The 24,164-nt window shown below is 44.8% G+C and overlaps 1 protein-coding gene across 5 annotated transcripts in view; it reads right to left on the bottom strand.

The window, feature by feature from the left end:
* The window catches only part of LRRK1 (leucine rich repeat kinase 1), a 129,138-nt gene extending 105,352 nt beyond the window's left edge, over positions 1-23,786 (bottom strand). For 3 of the 5 annotated variants that reach the window (XM_066592869.1, XM_066592873.1, XM_066592872.1), the window contains exons 1-2: positions 23,687-23,786; positions 8,568-8,710 (exon numbers count right to left, since the gene is read on the bottom strand). In XM_066592869.1, the coding sequence (XP_066448966.1) occupies positions 8,568-8,634 (67 nt within the window). In that variant the 5' untranslated portion in view covers positions 8,635-8,710; positions 23,687-23,786. The other 2 variants (XM_066592870.1, XM_066592871.1) reach the window with 2 other exon arrangements.
* Positions 23,787-24,164: the final 378 nt, after the last annotated feature.

Raw genomic sequence — 24,164 nt, 5'->3', positions numbered from 1 at the left:
TTTTAGTACAGGCCATTGATTTCAATGAACCTACAACAACGAGCACCACTTCACAGGGTCGGAGCGGCATCTTCAACTCCAACCCCGATGTATCTCAGCTTTAACTATGAGTGCTGCCTAGAAAACCCCTTTAACTTTCCTAATTCTTCTCTAGTTTTGCTAGGGTCCTTCTCACTACTGATAGCATGAGGTGGTGCCTTCAGCCCAATCAGGTTGTACAGGTAGTCCTGCTCCTCCAGGATGGCACATCCATACATGCCATTATAAAAAGGTCTGCTGTGTCCAAGTACCTGATTTTATTATTCTTTCACTATTATAATACATTAAATAATATAAGCTATTTTTCTTAGAGGAAAACAATTTGGGGGGGGGGGGGGGAGAGAAAATTTGGTAAAAGAAAACTTGAATACTAAAGTAATGATGGCTTCCTTGTCAGACTGTCTTATAGACCGATCAATAACCTGTGTCTAGGAAGTAACTTCTACTAACAGGAACAAGTTCATTTGTAAACAACCACCACCTCCATGAAGCAGACAGCGAAATCCAGGGCTTAATAATTAATATCTCATTTCTTTTTATCGTTGGCATGAACTATAAATGCTTGGCGAGCCAAAACATCTTTCTGTTTCCAGCACAATGCCCCTCATGCCGGCCAGCACTATGCCACTTATGGATAGGTCAATAATTGAGAGACAACGCAATAAATAGATGTTTGTATTCTGCATCATGTTCCGTCTGTGAACATTTCATTGACCTAGTTTTCTGTGTATACCAGAGTCAGTTGTCAAAAACGTGTTATTTTGTTTTGGTGCTCTTATCACATATGCAATAATGTCTATTTAAAACCCACTTTTTGGGCTGGAAAATATACTGGCACCCTTGAGCATGACCCCAACAAAACATTACGATCTGAGATGAAAGGACTTACTTAAAGGGGTTCTGTCATAAAAAAAAAAAAAATTTCTATACTTACCTATTCCTCCCAAGGCAGACTTCTTACTAGGATCTTTACCTCATCGATCTTCTCCTGGCTCCTCCAGGTCACCTCACGGCAAAGCTGGACGGAATCTCTTCTTCCAGTGACGAAGCGTACATTGCCGGTATTCTCCTTCCTGCAGGTTATTGTATACTACGTCACTAGTGACGTAGCGTTCACTGCCTAGCAGGGAATGCCGATCCTCAGCAGCCTGCTTTAGTGCATATGCAGCTGGTCCCGCCGCTATACATACACTAGTGGCAAGACCCAGCGCATGTGCACTAAAGTAGGCTGCCGAGGATTGGCATTCCCTGCTAGGCAGTGAATGCTATATTACTAGTGACGTAGCGTACATTGCCCTGTAGGAAGGAGACTGCCGGCAACGTATGCTGCATAACAGGAAGAAAAGGATCCAGCTAGGTTGCGGTGAGATGACCCGGGGCACTGAATGAACGAGGAGAAGATCAGCAGAGAGAAGATCTGGTAACAAGGCTGCCTGGGGACTAATAGGCAAGTACAGAATTTTTTTCTTCTTTTAACGACAGAACTCCTTTAAAGTGTTTGGAGGGGGGGGGGGAGTTTAGAGGGATTAAAAGGTCCTCTATAACAGTGTTCCTCAACTCCAGTCCCCAGGGACCGCCAACAGGTCAGGTTTTTAGGATTTCCTCAGTGTTGCACAGGTGATGTAATTATGATCAGCGCCTCAGACATTGCCACAGGTGTTCTTACCATAGGATATCCTGAAAATATGACCAGTTGGTGGTCCCTGAGGACTGGAGTTGGGGGCCCCTGCTCTATAATACAACATATGTAAATAGTTATCTAAAGCAGTTGCTAATGACACATCGCCTCTGTAGGGGTACAGACAACTATAGCAGCCACAGCAGTTTTGTGCAGATACAAAGATAAAGGGAATACATTTTCTATATTTTGACTAATTCAAACCAAGTAATGAAAATTATTTTTTCTAATACATTTTTATTTTCTGATTGCATATTTTTTTATTCTATTTGCTGTACCCAATTATGGGGGGTAGCCATTTTGGCCAAGCTGCTAACAGCATTCACAGATGTGCTTTACAGAATGGGTAACTGGAAGAATGTTGTGAGTATGCTCTGTGACTTATACAGAGGTCAATGTGCAGGAAGGGGGAAGAGGCGAGTTGTAACCACTACCTGTTGTGAATGGGGGATTCTGTGTCTTAGGTGTTACTTTTCATTGTAATCCTGTCTGTAATTATACTGAGATGGCTGCTGCAATTTTCTCTATGCCTAATGCAAACTGTGGAATGACCTATGCTTGGCCAGCACTGATTATGTGAACAATGCTGGCCAATCAGACAGCAGGTAGTCCAATACTACCAATGAAGAGTGTGCCGGCCATCTTCGATAGCTGAAAACAGGACCTACAATCAGAGGGGCATTAGCACAGCAGACCAACAGCAGGTGGTATAACTGCCTCCTCTGATCCCAGGACAAAATTTTGTCCCAAAATCAGAGAGTCGCTTTAAGAATCAATTTGCAAGCCACAGGTTTGCAATAAAACCATATGCTATCATGGTTTGCAGACGCACACTCGCTTCTTCGTATCTCTCTATGCTCAAGTTGGCCATGCACATTGGATTAATTGCAGAATACTGGCGACTTTGGCCGAACACCAACAGACTGTACTGCCATCTCTAGACAACCGTTTGACAGATCTGGATAAACAGACATTCAAGAATCTGGGAAACCTATGACATATCTGCTGTGCCTGCTGTAATAGTAATGGCTAGTGGATTTTCCTTGGAAAAAAAAAAAAAGGACAGAAAATATATGTATCTTAAAAAAGGGATTGTCTCGTTTATAAAATACACTTTCTAAACAAGACATATTACAAAAAATACCCATTCAGGACCCTCACCTATAAACTAAAGCTGAGAGTGGCTACAAAGTACATTGTTTCCCATTCTGGAAGACCCAGCATGTCCATCTTTGTATCAAACACAGCCAATTGACATCAATGGGGGGTGCCATGTCATACTTGATGACAAACAGACTACAACTAAATGCTTCGAGTCCAATCATAAGGGCACCTTGTGATCAGCTTATTGTCACAAGAGGATTCCAACAAAAAGGAATGTCAAAAGCGAAAAACCCCTTTAAAGGGGTTGTCCCGCGAAAGCAAGTGGGGGTATACACTTCTGTATGGCCATATTAATGCACTTTGTAATGTACATCGTGCATTAATTATGAGCCATACAGAAGTTATTCACTTACCTGTTCCGTTGCTAGCGTCCCCGTCGCCATAGAGCCGTCTAATTTCAGCGTCTAATCGCCCGATTAGACGCGCTTGCGCAGTCCGGTCTTCTCCCTGGTGAATGGGGCCGCTCGTGCCGGAGAGCTGCTCCTCGTAGCTCCGCCCCGTCACGTGTGCCGATTCCAGCCAATCAGGAGGCTGGAATCGGCAATGGAACGCACAGAGCCCACGGTGCACCACGGGAGAAGACCTGCGGTCCACCGTGGGTGAAGATCCCGGCGGCCATCTTAGCAAGGTAAGGAAGAAGTCGCCGCAGCGCCGGGATTCGGGTAAGTACTATCCGGTTTTTTTTTTTAACACATGCATCGGGTTTGTCTCGCGCCGAACGGGGGGCCTATTGAATAAAAAAAAAAAACGTTTCGGAGCGGGACAACCCCTTTAAGTAACAGCGTGTGATAAAATAGTACCAGCCTAGAAGATATTTGTATAGCAACTATACAATAAAAAGGAGACATAAGCCTCATTTGAGACACGGTTCATGAAGACAAGTATGTAACTCATCATACGTCTCTCTAAACCAACTGTGTGACAAAAACAGAGTATAAATCAAGTGGAAGGGTGCTGCTTCTTCTGAAACTAACTATTGGCTAGAGCTCTATACCCCTGACATCTACTGACCATATAGCGATAGCTAGCATGATGGTCTGTATATAATGTTCCACCACAGAGGGCTCATTTTTTTATATTTATCCCCATTTTTTAAAATAAATACCTTGAGAGCAAAGACTACATAAAACAGTATCTATTTTGTGTCTGATGACGGCATTGGTTAAGCTGTGCTTCATCTGTAACAAGTGAGAAATGTCACAATGTTACATGTTATTCCAGCACAAAAGAGTGGAACTTGGCTGGCATGGGAAACTTTCCTTTGTAAGGGCATGTGACACCCTAGAATATGTTCCTTAGGAGAAATATGTTAATTTAATAACATCCTGGAATTGTAACCAACAAAATTAATGTTCCCTGTATTGTTTTTCAAATTGGTCTGTTTATTTGTGTTCTAATTTGTTCTAATATTTTCCCTTCCCAGAAGTGTATTTTAGGAAGTAGTCGTAATAATGTTGCAGTGCAGCCCAGTGGCCACCACATAGTCTCAGGCGCCACGACAGCTATGAAGGATCGCTTTTTTAACAGATAGTAGGATATCCTAACAGATCCGATAGATATCAACAGGTGTCTGTCAGGGTTCTGGTATACATGTCTGCAGAACTGCATGTCACCTAGATCAGTGTTCCCCAACTCCAGTCCTCAGGGACCACCAACAGGTCATGTTTTCAGGATTTCCTCAGTGTTGCACAGGTGATGTAATTATTGTCAGTGCCTCAGACATTGCCACAGGTGTTCTTACCATAGGATATCCTGAAAACATGAACTGTTGGTGGTCCCTGAGGACTGGAGTTGGGGACCCCTGATCTAGATGAGTCTTCAGAGGTAATTAACACAGAGCGTGTTATTTTACTATACTTTATGCTGCAATGGACAGTTTCTACAGGGCTTCCTATTACTAAGGTTCCCTTTAGTGATATGGCATGGGCCATTTACAACTTATACAAGACAAATGTGTGGCATGAATTGTACAGTTTCAAAGCAAATATATCTAAAAAAGAAAATCAGAAGAAGAGTGCCCAAAGCTGCATCTTAGTATTTATCAGTAGGCATTAGTGGCGGGCATTCCACGCCAATGATATAGTGCACGTTATGCTTTCTGCTAGTTTTCTCCTGGCAACCCCCACAACCTAGATTCCTACATCAGACGGCTAGATATTGAAACGTGATTTGTCAATCATGAGAACATTTTCCCACTATTCCAGGGATCGGTGACCTTCTGCCTTACACTACTCCAGGCGACACTCGAGACTGCAGACGGTGATTTGAGGCTTCGGTGCTACTGCCTGCCATGTTTATTATCGTTTTCATGAAATTCTTGATGCAATTCCTGTCCTGATGTTACTAATTTAGAGAGGGAAGTTCACAGCTCTGTAGCGAGTCATGCAAGAGAGGATAAACAAATTTTACAAACCACCTGCTTCAGGACTCAATGGCCCTACTTTGAGTTGATATGGTCTACTGCTTAGTGGCTGAGCTACTTTCATGCCTAGATGACTCCACTTCACAAGAATACCACTTACAGTTGACCAAGATAGATTAGAAGTTTCACACACTGGCTATGAAAGTGCTACGTTATAATCAACGGGGGAGATTTACTAAGCTAGAGGGACCAGAATTCTGACTATCTGCACCAAAAAACTGCAGTACATGTCAGAGCCAGAATCATTATGTCTTTTAGACACTTTTTATGCCTTACTAGACAAGTGGACATGACTTAGAGGGAAATGGGTTAAAAGTTCAAGTGGTTGGCACTCAGGCTTGTAGCTGTGCACTTGGAAGGGAAAACTCAGAACTCGCTCCTTTCTTTACTTTGCTTTTATTAGTGCCTACAGTACTGTGTAAAGGTTTTTGGCAGATGTGGGTAAATGCTGCAAAGTAAGAAGGCTTTTAAAAAAAGAAGCGTCAATTGTTTTTTTAATTATAAAAATGCAAAATGAATGAGCAAAAGAGAAATCTAAATCTAATCAATATTTGGTGTGACCACCATTTGCCTTCAAAACAGCATAGTTTTCTAGGTACAGTTGCACAAAGTCAGGAATTTTACAGGGTTGTAGTCGGGTGTATAGCAAGCAAGTCATAACTATCATCACATCAAATATTGATTTGTTTATTCACTTTGTATTTTGTCAATTAACAAAATTAAACCATTATCGCTTCTATTTTTGAAAACAATTTTAAGGCCCATTTAGACACAACGACTATCGCTCAAAATTCGCTCAAAAGCCATCTTTTGAGCAATAATTGTTGTGTCTAAATGTGCCCATCTTTCAGTTTTCTGCCGAACAATGATTTTTAGTTCTGCTTGAACACCATAGTTCTGCATAACAACTGATAAGCAGGACTGCACACTGTGTTCTGCCTGCTGAGGGCTGATTACAGCTAATAACATTGTATCAGCTGTCAGCCCTGCTAGCAGAATGGCAGGCTGTGTCTGTGGTCCATGGTGCTGAATTCTCCATGGGGCGCTAGAGATTACATTGTTTTCTCTTAGCAGCCCTGGCTGAACAATGGAGCTAATTACACAGCTCAGACCTCCTGCTGAGTTCTGCAACAGCTAACAGGAGTTCGTTTGCATGCAAATTAAACTGATAAAGTGCTAATAGCAATTAGTGCCTATTAGTACTTTATGCAAAGCGATCACTGATCTTTCAATTTTTCTACAGAATAGCTGTGTGTGTAAATGGGCCTTTAGGCTGCCTTCACACGGGGTTCAAAATTGTGCGAGATTTCTAGGTTGCAAGACCCCATAGTATTGTTAAAAAGGCTGCACTGTTATCTGAGAAGTCTTCTTATGCCATGTTCACGTCTGTGCCAGAGGCTCAATACAAGTGGTGGTGAACCCATGGAATGCATGCCAGAGGCGGCACACAGTGCCCTCCCTGCTGGCATGCGGCACTGTCGGCCGCTCACTACATTAGTCAATACCGACTGCACTACTAGCGGCGCTGATCCAGGCGCACACTGCGACGTCAGTGTGCAGCTGGGATCCTCCTCCCCTGATGTCTCCTCTTTGGTTCCGGAAGAGCAAGGGGAGGAGGCATCCGGCAGCACACACTGATGTCACAGTGTGCACCTGGAATTACTGCCAGCAGCAGCTCTGAGCAGAGGAGCAGCGATGCTTCCGCGAGAAGGGGGTAACTATATGGGTCTTGTGGGGGCGCGCTATTACTACTGGGGCCACTGTGGGGTGTCACTCTTACTAATGGGGCCACTGTGGTGTGTTACTATTACTACAGGGGCCACTGTGGTGTGTTACTATTACTACTGGTGCCACTATGGGATGTCATTACTACTACTGGAGCCGCTCTGGGGAAGGGGGTCGCTCTGGGGGGGGTGTCACTATTACCACTGGGGCCGCTCATGGGGGGGGGTCACCATTACTGCTGGGGCCGCTCTGGGGGGGGGGGTCACTATTACCGCTGGGGCCACTCTGGGGGGGGGTCACTATTACCGCTGGGGCCACTCTGGGAGGGTCACTATTACCTCTGGGGCCACTCTGGGGGGGGGGGTGTGTGTCACTATTACCACTGGGGCCGCTCTGGGGGAAGGGGGGGTGTCACTATTACCGCTGGGGACACTCTGGGAGGAAGGTGGGGGGGTCACTATTACCGCTGGGGCCACTCTGGGGGGAAGGTGGGGGGGGTCACTATTACCACTGTGGACGCTCTGGGGGGGGGGTCACTATTACTGCTGGGGCCGCTCTGGGGGGAAGGTGGTGGTCACTATTACCGCTGGGGCCGCTCTGGGGGGGGGGGTCACTATTACCGCTGGGGCCGCTCTGGGGGGTTGGGGGGGGTCACTATTACCGCTGGGGCCCCTCTGGGGGGGGGGGGGTCACTATTACCGCTGGGGCCGCTCTGGGGGGGAAGGGGTCACTATTACCGCTGGGGCCGCTCTGGGGGGGAAGAGGGTCACTATTACCGCTGGGGCCGCTCTGGGGGGAAGGGGGTCACTATTACCGCTGGGGCCGCTCTGGGGGGAAGGGGGTCACTATTACCGCTGGGGCCGCTCTGGGGGGAAGGGGGTCACTATTACCGCTGGGCCGCTCTGGGGGGGGGGTCAATATTACCGCTGGGGCCGCTCTGGGGGGGGGGGTCACTATTATCACTGGGGCCGCTCTGGGGGGGGTCACTATCACTGCTGGGATATGTTTACACGAGGCAGAAATGCTGCAGAATGACCTCAGTGGAAATTTCCGTGGCAAATTCCACAGCATTTCCACATCCAAAAGGAGTCAAGATCTGCACCCGGTCTATTTTGAAACAGCCTTGTCCTTTTGGCAACGACGGAGGTAAAAATCATACGTCACGATAAGCCGTGCCCCCCTGACGTGTTGGCATTTTGCGATAAATGAGTGGGTTTTGGGCACTCGGTCTCTAAAAGGTTCGCCATCACTGTTCTATACAGACCCTCTGGCACAGACCCATCCTAAATATATCGGAAGGCAAGACGAATAAACTCATTATAGTCGATGGGGTCCTTCTGGCACCATTAGTTTCTGTCATTGGACAGTCCAGATTTCTATTTTCCCGTTTCATGACACAGCAGGAAAAGGAAATGCTGAAAGTAAGCCCAAAGTTTGTGTGATTGTAGCCTTGCTGTGTACTGTTACATGAAAACTCTTTAACGAGGTATTAAAAAATACATAAAACAAAATAAAAATAAATAAAGAGATTGCGCTTACCATTGTGTGAATCCATGCTTCCACCACGACTTCCAGCACATGCTTCCACCCCCACACACCAGTACATCTTCAGTAACTGGCTTATTGGCACTGTACTGGAGTCCAAGTCCAAATCACCCAGAAACGGTCTTTGAAATGTCCATCTGGCAGAAAATCAGAGATTATCTGTTAATAATATGCCGAATACCCGAGGCATACTAGTCCCCTAAATTAGAACAAACACCCAAAAGACTGAGACGGTTTACCAATCCAAATAAGAATCCTTTCTTTGTGGTGTTTTGGCACAAATTGGTCATTTGCATATTGTTCATACCCGATTATTCATTACGTAGCCAAAAAATTTGCAGCTCCCAACACCAGGAATAGTAGCTGTATACAACTTCATTTCCTCACTGCTGCTCTCTTATGTACTCGACTGCAATTCCTTAAAGGGGTTGTCCACTTCCAGCCATTTTGTTGCAGGAAGCAGACAACTCATATTAAGGTTAGGGTCAAACGACCAGGTCAGATTCCGGCTGTGAGTCCAGGCTGATGGCCCTGCGTATGCCACTTACCTGTATTGCGAATAACCGTGGAAGCACGCAGGTGGTCATGCGCAGTACAGGATTTATTTTTCTTTGTTTGTATTTCCCGCGCCGTCACCTAGCGATGATGCAGGTACCTGCAGCCCATACAAAATGTTAATTGCGTATGGGCTGCGGGTCGGACGCCTGTATTGACATCAATGAAGGTTGTGTGCGCAGAATCTGCGGTAATGCAGAGCATGCCACAATTTGTATTCCGGAGTGTGAAGGAAAAATCTAAAATACATGCCTTTCAATGCCTGCGATTAACCGTGAATCATTCGCTGATCGTGTAATCCGCAATTCATATCTGGTCATGTAAGACCGGCCTAACACAGTAACAGTGTGTAAGGCTGAAAAAAATAGACATGTCCATCTAGTTCAGCCTACTCAGTACATTGCTCAGTGGCCCAGGTTGGTATTGCAGGCATGCACTTCAATAGGACTCAGCCTGCAGTACCAACACAGGCCACTACGCAATGTACAGAGCTGTCTGCCTCCTACAGCAAAACAATTAGAAGTGGGGCAACTCCATTAAGGCTTATTCACACAGGTGTATATCCACCACCGTTTTCACGGCTGGACAATATACTCGACGATTCCAGTACATCAGATGACACAAGCGTATTCCCGCAGGGTAAAAGTGCCCAGCAGGCCAATATAGCGCCGGGCGCTTTTATTCTATAAAATATCAAGGGGAGACCGATAGTGTCGGGTGTTGACAATTTAACGCAGAACCTGAGTATTTACGTCGATAAAATTCTGCGACCGTATGTTACATCTTTACGCTCGTATGTGAGAGACACAATGGATGTTTTACGTCTTTTAGATGGTATCTCAGTCGAACCCAACACTATCTTAGCATCACTTGACGTTGAATCATTATACAGCTCCATTCCACATGAAGGGGGTCTGAATGCAACTAGATTCTTCCTGGAACAACGAGGGGCCCATTTTCTAAATCATAACCAATGCGTCTTAAGATTCCTAGAATTTACACTGAGCCACAATTTCTTTATGTTTGACACCAAGTACTTCCACCAGCTCAGGGGTACAGCGATGGGGACGCCATGTGCCCCATCCTATGCTAACCTGTACCTGGGCTGGTGGGAGGAAAGGTTTGTCCTAAATAACATCACATGGTCTGACAACATCGTCCTGTGGCTCAGGTTTATTGACGATATTCTTGTTTTCTGGAATGGTTCTAGGGAATCTCTTTCTAATTTTGTGGACACATTAAACGATAATACCCTCAATCTTCGTCTCACCTTTGAAACGAGTACCACCATTCTCCCCTTCCTTGATTTACTTATCGAAAAGAAGGATAGTGGCCTGATTTCAACTACACTATATCGAAAAGAGACTGCCACAAACAGTCTTCTTGGCTGGCAGAGTTTTCATCCAACCCCTCTAAAAAGAGGGATACCAAAAGGCCAATTTTTGCGTATTAGACGCAATTGCTCCGACGATACATCATTCAAGGAAGAAGGGATAAAATTGACGAAACGTTTCAGGGACAGAGATTATCCAGACAATGTTGTGCAGGAAGCCTTTAGATTTGCATCACAGCAAACTAGGTCTACTCTTCTGACACCTAAAGAACGCCATTCTGACCAACATATTAGAGTAATTGGCACCTATGATACGGCTTCTGCCAAAATACGAGATATCTTAACACATTACTGGGATATACTAAAAAAGGACCCAGACATCAGCGAGTTCATACCACCGTCACCTCAGATTACATTTCGAAGAGGAAGAAATCTAAAAGATCATCTAGTAAAGAGCCATCTTCATACAGACGAGAGGAGAAAAACTTGGTTAGAATCCAGTAGACCATGTGGGACATTTCCCTGTCAGGGTTGTTCAGTTTGTCCCCTCATCTTAAAAAGTAGTTCTTTCACCAGCGCCGCAACAAATAAAACGTACCAATGCCGAGAATTCATTAATTGTAGGTCTAAATACATCGTGTATATGGCAACATGTCCCTGCCCAAAAAATTATATCGGCAAAACTATACAGCAGTTCCGCCGCAGGATTCAGGGGCACATCGGCAACATTGAACGCCACGAATCTACGCCATTAGCAGACCACATCTGGACAGAACACAATGGGGATCCTTCCTCCTTGAAATTTCAAGGCATTGAAATTTTAAAATCATACGGTCGCAGAGGCAATCTGGACAAACGCCTCTTGCAGAAAGAATCAGCTTGGATTTTTCGGATGGAGTCACTTAATCCGTCCGGTCTCAATGCAAATTTATGCTTTAATTGCTTTCTATAAAGTCGTGACCAAACCAGCTTCCAAGTAATGTTCTCCTCAGCAAAACACCGACTTAGCTGCATCTAACCTTCAAAGGAAGGACGAAATCTTCGTATCTCAGACGAATAATGTTATTTCATCGCACCAAATCCTCCGACTACCAGTCTTTGTGATCCTCATCTATGATATTTGATTGTCTTAGGTCACAATATACGTCCCGTATCTATACTGACCCATAAAAAATCCGATAATTAATGTTATTATACAGTCAAACTATCAGATATTTATTAGCTATTTACTAATTTCATATTTATGATAAAAGATCTAATATCATAATCTGTTATGGGAGAAAAATTACAGAATATTCATGCAGTGCATATAGATATGCAGCTAATTAATAACTATCTATACTATCTCTATATACCACTGGTACTCTGATGCTGTAAATCTATTCTATAAAGAGCACTGCTGATCTATCTACCGATATAAATTCATTTATATATGAATTACCTTTATATATCATTGGTGCAGCGATGCTGTAAATCTACTCTACAATAATATCGCTGGTCCGCCTACTGCTACCAACCTCCATATATTACTGATGCTACGATACTGTCAAACGAATCTATATATAGAACCGCCGGTCTGTTTACCGCTGTTGCTTAGCAACTAAGTAAGCGCGGCACTGTTCCACTGGACGCGTCATTGCATCATATGGAATGCACACACCACGCACTGTGCATGATGACGTGCATCTACATTGCCTGGCAACCGATAAACGACACGGTTACTCTATTCCAGGCGTCCTTATGGCACAGTGGAACGCATGGAAGGCATAACATGCGTAATGACGTCATCGCGGCGCCCGCGCATGCGCATTTAAATCTGGAAGTGTGCTAGTATTCCCTATGCGGTGGCGTCTTTTCACAAGCGTAATGACGTCATCGCGGCGCCCGCGCATGCGCATTTGAACCCGGGAGTGTTGTGCCAGTATTTTCTATGCGGCGATATCTATTTATAAGCAATCGGCTACTATATACAGCGATCGCAGAGCACCATTTTCTGGCCAGAGAAGGGCCCTATCGGTAGCTTTATCTTTTGTCTCTCCCAGCTTGTTAAACAATCTATTATGGGACTAATTGTATGAATAGCCTAAGACCACCCCTCCAGACTATTTGACCTTAGTCAGGATTGGTCCAATTCATGGATCCCTCCCGGAAGGGCGTACCCTTAAGGGCTATATAATGCACTCAATCTGAGATCTTCTCATATCCCTCTGGATCACCATCAGAGCCACAGGCGCTGCATCTTTTTTATTTTTTATTTTCTTTATCATTTGATCTATCTCTCTTTCAATCCTGAAACTTTCAGACAGGCATTAGATGAACTGGTGCGATTTGCACCCCTAGCTAAAAATATTGATCCAATCAGCCTCAACAATACCTTATATAGGTTGTCTTCCACCTATGTTGCGGCTGTTCTGGCACGCAAAATAGTTGCCATTTGTGGTGCCATTTACGCTATGCACCTGTAGCAAACGGCCCTCTAATAGGATTTGATATATCCATGAGGTGCCTTTACTGCTTGTAATAGCTACTACTAATGAGCCGCATCCTTATCCTTTGGTTGGCTTTGAGCATTGTAGGTACCACTGCTATATCTGAGCACCTTCTGTCAGTCCAGATAGGTGACTACTCTCATCTGTTAAGCAGACGGTCCTTTGCTCATTGACCTTGAAATATATCTTTCTACAAAGGATTAAGTGGTAGCGTCTTATGAAAAAAGTGAGGCAGAGGAATACACTTACTCTTCTTCCTTTTTTCTAATGCTCTGTCTGAAATACAGCATATAATGCGGAATAGATCCCATATCTGTATGGTGATCTACTTACTGTCAGAGGTTGAATGAACTATCTAACTATTTTATAAGCGATCTCTACTTATCACGCAACACAGTAGTGTGTACATCGACACAAGTAGCCAGCCCAACATAGGCTCTGCTCCTGATGAACCACGTACCTGTGAGGAAACGCGTCGAGCTCGAACTGAGCCTGAACTTGAGCTCAAATTGATGGACTCGTTTGTACTTCTCAGATTATAAACAGTGATCTGATTTAAGTTCTATGAGTCCATATACACTTCTGTAGATCTCATGAATGAATCTACCCTGATTATATACATTAGCAAACACAACATAGTGAAGAGCTTTGCAGCTCACTTGTGCTTTGCTTCTGATCCGATTTACTGATCAGACACACTATAAGTTAAGATCAAAGAGTGTCACTATTACCGACTATCGTGTCATTGATACTTACCATCAGGACCTCTTGACCCCCAAAAATACGGAATTGTTGTGTGTGAAGGGATATTGTGACATCCCTTTGTGTTTTTGTTATGTTAGTCCTATAGCCCATGCATGTCTTTTTAAAAGGATCTTAATAAAAATTATTATTTTAGTCTATAACTGTGAAGGGCGCTTTTATTCCAAGCAGCAATGATAGTCCTGGAACTATCTTTCTGCCCGGAGTATGTCGGCCGCTGCATAGACTCCTATGGGAGCCAATGACAGCAGCAGGAGAAAGGAGGTGGGAGAGAGTTTAGCAGCATGACTGCTAAACACCCTCCCCCTTCTCTCCTCTCCTCCAGCTGTTTGCAATGAAAGGAGCCAGGGTAGAGCTTAGCAGATAGCACAGAAAATATTAACAACCCAGTTAGGCCAATTTCACATGGTTGAGTGCAATATTGGCCACTGAAATTCGTCCCGATATCGAATTCGCCAACGTGCGATTTCCCCGCGGATGCGAGGCATTTTCCCTCATGGGAAGTAAGATCGGAAAGTGTTTTCCATTGTTTTCAATGGGAAACCTTGCGTCGCACTCGCCTGCACCTTGGGGATGGGGGGGGGAAGGGAGGTAGAGCATGTATATGACCCCATTCAGAAGAAAGGACTCTAGTGTCCATTAACACTTTATTAGCTTTATTTGCTTGTAAAAGGGCCTCCGGGAGCTGTTTGCAGAGCACAGTATGTGGACTGAGCTCTGCACACAGCCGAATTATTTGTATGGGCTGCCGGCAGAATACAAAGTAATCTCTGGCACCCGCTAAGCACACACCATGCGGTCTGTGTTATCTCTCTCTGGCTGAATGATGGATTTTAAGCTCACCTTAATATCATCGTTCAGGCGAAAAGTGAACAGTGGCCGTGTTCACATGTAACGATTTTCGCTCATTTGCCAACCTTTTTTAAGCATCTTTTTTCAGTTTTTTTTCTTTTTTGGGAAGAAAACAAAAACCAGAAAACTCACATGCAATTTTTGATGAGGTCTGTGTATTTTTGTTCACGCCTTTTTTTTTCTCTATGAGAAATGGGCGACCAAAGAAAAACAAAAAAGAAAATAAAAAATGCCAGTCCCACATCATGCTACAATATTGAAAAAAATATCATGCACCCAAAAAGACACCAAAAATGAGAACACCCCCCCCCCCCAAAACAAAATGCATTGTTTGTAGGTAGTTTCATATTTTACTATTGACCTACAGTATTCGGCTAGACATAGTGCTTTTGACAGGAAAAAAAATGCCTGTGGCAAAAAAAGAGCTGAACTCGCTGTGTTTTTGCTTAAAAGACTATGTGTGACACCAGCCTTACAAGCTGAAGACAACAGGCCACTAGAGAGTATATAAGGGGCATGGCCCTTCTGGTTACCGGAGCCACAACCCAAAGAGAAAAAAACCTAAAAGGATCAGAAAAACATGCAAAGACGGAAAATATGTCATAGTAACGAATGATGGAGTATGCACAAAGAGATATCACTACTTCACAAACAGGACCAAATCAGACTCTTCTAAGGGAATGTGCCTAATGGCTATAGATTACAGCTTCCAGCAGCACTCCGATGAATTATTCATGCTCATACGTCTTGTTGGTTCGGAACTGAGAAACGCTTGTCATATTCAAGGTTAAGTGTTTCATCCCCTAGATTACCCTTTTTAAAGAGTGAGCCCAACTAATTGATATTTATTACAGTTACTTGTTAAATAATTAAAAAAAAGAAAACCGTTCCCGTTCACGGAGGGGTCTAGGATAGACCGATTTGGGGTTTAAAAATGGTTAAAGGGGCGATGCCGCTCCCTGTAGCTCATTCACAACAATGTGGACTACTAGAGGACAGTGATAACACCAATCTGGGGAGAAGCCCATATTAAAGCCTGATGGACAATCAGGGAATACAATGCTTCCCGAGAGATGATACAGAGATGCCCAGAAAGTACTTCTGAACATTCTGTACTAAACAACTCCACTGTTGATTGGGATCTGAACACTTACACTGGTTGCGCCAAGATTAAAAGTTATCCTCTATCCATAAACTAGTTATGCCGTATCTGTTCGATGGGGATCTGACCACTGGGACCCCCATCAATCCTGTGAACCGGGGTCTGAAAAGTCCCTCAGTTGAGCATGCACACTACCACTCCATTTATTTCAATGGGACTGCTGGAGACAGAGGAGTTCCAGCGCTCGGCTATCTCCATTAGAGATAATGAAATGCTTAGAGCAACAGCCAGACGCCGCTATTAATTCCGGGTCCTTCGGGAACATTGTAATTGTTGGGGGTCTCAACAGTCAGTCCCAAACCAATCTGATATTCCCCATCCTTTCGATAGGGACTAACTAGCTTTAAAGCATGGCACAGCCCCTTTAAGGCAGCTATACATACATATTAATTGTAAAATGAGAAAATGATAGACCGTGGGCGCAACCCTTGTAATGTAAAGTGCATAAAAGCAAAAGGGATTAACGCAATTTCTTCTGTATTAATTTATTGATAGCTAGCACAAAATGACCTGCCTTCGTGGAACTACAGGACTAGAATATCCAGTAACATCCTTGCACTCTTTCCAGGCATTTCTTAAGAATGCTGTGTCCCCAAAATGTGTTATTTGCTGAATGTCAACATGCCAAACTTGAAGAATGCTGATCGATCATTGCATGTAAATGGGCCTCTAGTGGTGCAGATGGTGGAGTAATAGCTTACTAAATAAAAGAGTGCAAACAAATGAAAGACATAACCTTCTGTCACCGCTGTATCCGCTGAGAAGGGTACAAGTTCCCCTTTTATATCTTACTTTCAGATTCCACAATAAACTTACAGGTCAATTCTGCCGAGCTCAGCAGATAACAGGACGGTGCAGCCAAGTTACTAAAGGTGCTTTCCATGTAGTTTAAGGGCCCTTTTACACTGAGCGATTATCGAACAGATTCTCACTGGACTGCGCAAATCTGAACGATAATCAACGTAAATGCCTGCATTTGTTCAGATCGTGCGGGCATAAAAATTAAACGACGATCATCATGAACATAGGCTCGTTCACAGTGAATGCAGGTGGGTGGCTGGAAGAGATCTCTAGCATGCTCCACCTCCATTCACGGATCGGTGGTCGCTCCTGGGTATAGCTGGCTGTCACCTAACAGTCGTCCCTATTCTCGAAATGCCGAGGGATTGGCAAGTCTAGGTTCTTTGTTTGAATGGTGCTTTTATGTTTGACCATCCGGCTCCTCACCTCTGTGGTTTCGCCCACGTACTGTAAACCACACGGACAAGTTATCAAACATATTACATAGGATGAAGAGCAGGTATAGCGACCTTTGATGTGGAAAGCAGCACCTGTTTATCAAATGTATCCCCCTTTATCAAATTCCCACAACACGAGCATCCCAAACATGGGTAACAGCAAATAATGAATGTACCAGCCTATCATGTAAGCTGGGACATCGTCTATATGATATGATTGGTGAATCCAAAAACTCCTCAACTTTATCTGCCACTTTAAGAAGTGGCCAGTGTTTTCCCACAATAGCTGAAATACGTGTGCTTATTGGGCTGTAGGGCGACACAAACAGCATACGTTTAAGAGTAACACTCTTTTGTTTAGGTATCAGTGGTGTCTCTCTTTCTATGTGTTTGGCCCTCGGTGCTCATTGCCACATGGAGGATTCATTCCCCATGGTGACACCGGCTACAGGTGGACCTAGTTAAGGTGGGCGATTACATGTGATGGACTCACCATATGGTGATTGATCTATTCTGTATGTTATGTTCTTATAAATGTGTGCATGTTGGTTTTTAATCTATGCTTGAAAAAGAGTCGAAATGTTGCATTTTTAATCGTTGAGAGGAATAAAAAGAATTTTTCATTACACCACGGCTGCTGCCACTTCTGCTTTCTACATTGATGCTACGTGTTGGGGCTTTATTGGATCGGACCCTCTGTTGTGGCTTTGCACACACCCGTCCAGCTGAATACGGCTTGAAGTCTGTGCTGTTGGCAATCTTCCATTTTGACTAACTGCATGAGTTGTCTGCGACTGATGCCTATGAAAGTGCGTATTGCTGAGCCACTAACACTGGCCACACACCATAGATAGCCATCGGCTGACAGCTATTCCTCCTGATCTTGCAGCTTGATCAAACTGGCATATGTTCTGTATGGGAAGTGTGGAGTAAACTGCTGTCAGACTTCTGATGACAACTTATTTCCCCTGAGAAGGATTGAGCATGTTGAAATCCAACAGCTTGATACTTCTCCTTCTCCCTCTATATCTGTCATCGGTGGAAAGTTGGGACACCCAGCCGCAGCAGCCAGTGGCCGCGTGATTTTGTGGATAAGGTCATCAAGATCGTACGACTATTGGCAGTTGCAGTTGGGCAGAGCATCAGCCGAAAGAATTAGGAAGCATTAGAGATTGTGAATCAATTTCACCACCTTTGGTGCAAATTAAAGTGATAAGAGGTGCGCCAGAGAGGCAACAGCAAGACACTCCCAAAAAAGGAATGGTTTTGCAGGTGTTGGCCACAGACAGTTTCGCTCTTCTTATCCTTCTGTACTGGTTCTTCTCTAGTTTTGTGTTTTCCTAGTCACAACTGGAACATGAGGTGGTATCAGGTTCTACAGGTAGTCCTGCTCCTCCAGTATAGCACATCCATCTATGCCATCACAAGCAGGTTTACTGTGTCTACCACCACAGCCTTAAGAAAATGGAGCAGATACCAAGACACAGGTTATTACTCAGGGTTGTAATAGGGCATCAACTCAGCGGGAGAAGGGACAGGAGTCGCACTGCCAGAGCCCAAAAAGATGGCATCAAGCAGGTCACTGGTCCACGTATTTCTAAACTCTATGACAAAACCACTAGCATGAAAACTTTTTACGATTCCATGTATTGTACTATACTTTCCTAAGTTAATCAGCCATATACTGGTATAGATTTTTTCAGATCTCCACTGTTAGCTATAACTGGCATCAGTACTCCAGCAACTCATCACGTGGGCAAGGCAACTGTGCCCACATGCTATTAGTGGCGCAATAGTCTCTAGCTGACACTTTACCACTGAGCTGCTGTGCGGCAAGACTTCTACAGGACATTGTCTATGAAGACCTTCACTTTTTCTATCCTGCCATTTCTTAGAGGAATTGTCACATCAGAGACCACCTCTTGCAGGTGCTGACTCTGCCAAGAGAAGCCATGGCCAGTTAGGTATTTCTCCTGCAACGGGCAGTGCAATATTGAGGGCGCTTTCACATGCAGCAGATTTGGTGTCGATTTTGACGCAGATCTGCAGCAGATCTCACCCTTAACACAGAAGCCATTCAGAGGAATAACTGTAGTCCACCAGCTATTTCTGGAATAGATATTAAATAGAATGAGTCATCCGAAAATTACCTACTGTATAAATCGTCATTTAATAAGAATGTTTAGTAATTTTTTTACATTTTTGATGGCATGATCTATCTTTAAATAAACCTAAAATCCTGCAGTTTTCACAATGACCACCAAGCCTAATAACAGTTTAGCACTTAGGCCGTGGCCGAAACCACAATTTCACACAGTGTTTTCGAACGCATACTACAACGTTTGACAGTGTTTAACGCACACCATCATTGTGGCAGGTGATGAGGTGCATTAAAAAGCGCTAAAACTGCACAAAAATAGAGCAGACAGCGCTCAAAAATTGCCGGCACTTAGCCACGGGTTTTGAAGCGGCCTGGCCGCTCGCTCTTCCGCTGCGGCCAGCGCTCCCATAGAGGAGAGCAAGGCCGCAGCGAAAGAAGAAAAAAAATGAACATGCTGCGGCCGGCGAATCCGCGCCGTAGTGCCGGCTTCTGCCAGGTTTGAGAAATCTCGTCCACATGGCTGGCTAATCCCGGGATTAGCGGCCACAGGCGGATTTGCCGTGGCGAAATTCAGGACGGAATTTCCGCAGCAAATCCGCCCCGTGTGAACCCAGCCTTAAATCATCAAACAAAAAGTGCACGATGCCTGTGCTTACATGTAATGATTATCGCTCATTTTCTGTCATTTGAACAAATTTTGAGTGATAATCGTTACGTGTAAATGGGCCTTTAGAGAAAACTCTTAACATTACAGGCAGGATTACAATCAATTGCGAGACCTATATATAGATAATACAGGATCCCCATTCACAGTAGGTGATAGTCACAGCTTACCTCCTGTCCCTTCCTGCACAATGACCTCTGCACAAGTCACAGAACATGCCTCGAACTGTCTCCCATAGAAGCAATGAGTAAGCTCCTGTCCATTATGTAAATGGCACATGAGGCTGCTGTAAAGCATATTTCCAAAAACTGCTGCAAAGCATAGCTTTGCAACAAAGGCAGGATAGATGCCCCCATAGTCATGTACAGACAATAGAATGAAAAAAAATCTACAAATCAGAAATTAGAAACAGATTAGAAAAATGCTAAGTCTTTCACCATCTGGTTTTAATAAGCAAAACAATTTTAAGTGATGCACTCCCATAAAAGGGAACCCATCACCAGCTTCATACTGCCCAAAACGGAGGCGGCATGAACCCAGGACAGGTATGCCCATTGCCCCCATGTGTGTATTATTTTGAAACTCTGCTGTGTGTCAGAATAAACACACTTTAAAGTTTGACTCAAAAACGGAGCTCCGAGTCAGAGAGGTGGGCCGCACAGACCACTCCCAGCCTACAGATCTCTCCCTACACACCAAAAGGGAGTGAGCCCTTTATCAGCAGGCTGCAGGGAGAGGAGGCAGGCGTGACCCCTCCTCTGACTTGGAGCTCAGTTCTGGGTCAATCTTTAAAGTACATTTATTCGGAGAAGCCACAGTAATGGGCATACCTGTCCTGACTTCATGCTGCTCATGGTTTACGCAGCATGAACCCAGTGACAGGTTCCCTTTAAGGGGAAAATAGTAGAAGAGCATAAAACACAGACTTACATTTATTCATGATTTTTGATTCTAAGAAAAATGCTTATTTTACTGTATTTTTTTTAAAGCAGTATTACTGAGATAGTAAAATTAGTGTTCCACGTGTGAAAAGGAAAATTTTGAAAAAAAAGTTTGGTACCGTGTTAGCCAGTATAGCAAAGTGTGATTGTTCCCAGTGAGAGAAAGCAAGTAATCTTGTAGATATGATATCTTTTAATGGCTAACAAAAATACATGATGTTATAGCAAGCTTTCAAACCTCTTACATTTCTTTACACATTCTGTTTGTAGTATCAAGTGCAAATTAATCACATCCATGACTGTGCCTTGTTACACACACATTATATATATATATATACACATATATACACACACACACGCACACGCTTGTTCGGATCTATTTCATTATGCTTGTAGAGGGACCCTGAGGAGGTTCAACAGCTTGCAATACCATAATGTATTTTTGTTAGCCATTATAAGGCTGCCTATCCATGGGTGTCTTTGCATTGCGTTCCCCGCTGCGATAATCCGGCCGCGGGGAACGCAGTGAATGCTTTCCATAGCAACACATTGCTATGGAAAGCGCAGCCCCCCCCTGTCCACGAGCAGAAAATCATAGCGATTCTCCGCTCGCAGGCGGCAAATCGCAGCATGCCGCCAATTGCCGTGATTCTCCGCGGTGAGCCTAGTTGTCAGACAGGCTCACTGCGGAGCTCCGTCAGCTGGCTCCTGCTCCCCGTTGGCGGCTTCCGCGGCGGAGATCTGCCGTGGGATAACGCAACGCCTGTGGACAGGCAGCCTAAGGGCTTATTTAGACGACCATATATCAGCTCGGTTTTGTTAAATAGGTTGTGTTGATAAACACAATCGTAACCCTCTTGTTTGTAACCCTACACTGTTAACCACCCACATTAACGCCTCACGGATGCAAACTAAGTTAGACTGTAAAGAGCTGGAATGCTTTGTAGTAAGAGTTTTCTCTCTCCTCGAGCTTCTTTTTGTGCCGACTGATATATTGCTTCATAATTCATTCCAGCTTTACTAAGGAAATGCCCTGCAATGCTAATGTGCTTACTAAGACAGTTGTGCTGTAGATGTGTCCTACAAGCTACGTACAGTACGGACAATATGACTGCTGAGACACAGAATTACAGAGCGGTAACTATATGAAGACCATGTATCATCAGCACTGCAGTTCAGCTGGTGGCATGGCACTACGGACACCTGCATGATACATCAGCCCTCTAATGTAGCGAGTATCACCCTAGCTGGAAAACAGTCTTTACAACTTTGTTACATTTATTTACATACAGAAATAATGTGCAGAGTAAATATTTGCCCAGGCCGGATACTTCCACATTACAACCGCAGAGGACACCAGAGCAAGCAATAACATGTTGTAATACTAAAGCTTTACTGCAAACTTTGTTTTTAAGTCCTTTTCAAAGAAATGGTTCGAGGAATTTCCTCCAGCGCTGCTGCAGTGGCCGGACGAGGTCACACTTCTGCATGTTGTATTTGTACTGCCTGTTCCTCAAAACACAAATACCAAGGATGGGGGCACGCTGCCGTTTGATAAGACTTGTAGGTCTGGGCCACAGCAAATAGATGGGGTATTTAGGAACCCCTTGGGGAGCTTTCACACGAGTGGAATTATTCGCAAGGCGCAATGAAAGATGCAAAAAGTCTGCATGTAGACATGTGGGTATTGGAAAACAATTGCGCAGCTGCAGATTTAGGCCTCTTTCACACGAGCGTTTTTACACAGCTAATTTAGCCACGATAAAAACCGCGACCATCAGAAGCACGGGATTCCAATGCATTCATTCAGATGGCCACTTTTTACATAAAAATGCCTGGCCGGCAAAGATGGGACATCGGTGCTGAATACGGCGGTCAATGTTATACACGACTGGAAAAAAAGGTCTTGCCCTATCTTTCGTCCGATATACGTGGGGGGCTCCCATAGGCTGCCAAAAAAGGGAGGAGGGAGTTTAGCAGCGGCCAGCTAAAACATTATTGCCGGCTTTATGTAGGAATTAGACGTAATTCAGAGGATTTGTGCAGATCAAAGAAATTCCGAGATGTGGCTTATATACGCTGCACCCAGCCATGTGAATGGCTATTTTTCCTTGCTCATGCGTTTTTCGGCCACGATGCGGCCAGCAGAAGAACACAACACTTGTGTGAAAGAGGCCCAAGTTGAGTTACTGAATTCATTTTGCTAAATAGTTCTGCTCATGTGAAGGCATCCTGGCTGAAAAACTCTACTACCCCTGACCTATTCAGCCTGTCTGCGGCCCAATGTCCATGGGACAATTTGATTTGTGGAATGCGCATGGGTCACCCACGTGGAACATCTGCAACTGAGTTGATCGACTTGTTTAGAGCTCACGGTTTCCAGATAATCACAGGGCAGAACTTACAAGTGCAGTCCAACAATTACTGCTAAATCCCGTGACCTAGCGCTCAAGTTATAGCACCTTCAAAGGGGTTCCCCACTTCTAAGACAGCTCTGTACAATGCACAGTGGCACGGGTCGGTATTGCAGGCTGAGTCCCATTCACTTCAATGGGATTTAGCCTTCAGTACCAATCTGGGCCACTGTGCATTGTACGGAGCTGTCTGAAAGCGGCTAGAAGTGGGAGAACCCCTTTTATTTAGTTGATCAGTGTTCATTTGGGCATAAAATTTGCTAATTGTCCATCCTTGCTCTTTAATCATATAATGATGAACAAGGGGGAGTGGGGTGACAGAGCGCAGCTACCGGCTCCTATATATGGTGCAGTCTATTGAGCCCATATAGCAACACGTGAGCCCCTATAGCGCTGCACTAAGGGACCACAGCGATGGATTACCTAATGAAAGATGCCAGCTTCTATGTACAAAGTGCCAGTCTGACCACCCAGTCCTCCAGGGCTCTGTACTAGGGAGTCAGTGTGCAACCCTTGCAGGAGCCCTACCTGTTGCTGCGACAGTTAGTGGCAGTGCATGTCCCCTCCACCAGCAGCCGTGCACCATGTGTCCCCAGACTGACCTGTCCCTTACCGCCCCCTCCGGCCGTCTCCTCCTCGGGGTCTCGGCAGTCAGCGGCGGCTCTGTCACTCATCAGAACTACAAGACTCCGACATTACTTCCTCAATCCTTGTGGGGAGGAGCGAGAGCCGGAGGAGGGAGAGGGGCTGACGGGCAGTGGAGGGAGACGGCGGGGCGGGACAGGGGCTGACGGTCGCAGTGAGGTGATGGGATCGCGCCTTGTCGGCTGCAGGCTCGCCTTGCCCTTCGGCTCCCTAGCTAGGAAATCGCGATAGTCGCGACACTGGATTGTATGTCTGCAGACTGGCAATAATAAACTCAGAACACGTCCCTATCGGAACAGAGATCTCGTATCGCGATCAGCGGCCCTAGAATGTCAGAAACCTCATGCCGGGCAGACGTTGGGACTGAGCCGCCCTTTACCTGTTGGCAGATGTGTTTGAGGCTTTCTAGCCCTTTTTGCAGTTGTTTTTAAGGGG

This window comes from Eleutherodactylus coqui, chromosome 2 (genome assembly GCF_035609145.1).
Source record: "Eleutherodactylus coqui strain aEleCoq1 chromosome 2, aEleCoq1.hap1, whole genome shotgun sequence".
Taxonomy (NCBI): domain Eukaryota; kingdom Metazoa; phylum Chordata; class Amphibia; order Anura; family Eleutherodactylidae; genus Eleutherodactylus; species Eleutherodactylus coqui.
Note: the sequence above shows the minus strand (reverse complement) of the source record. Positions and strands in the feature narration are given on the sequence as shown.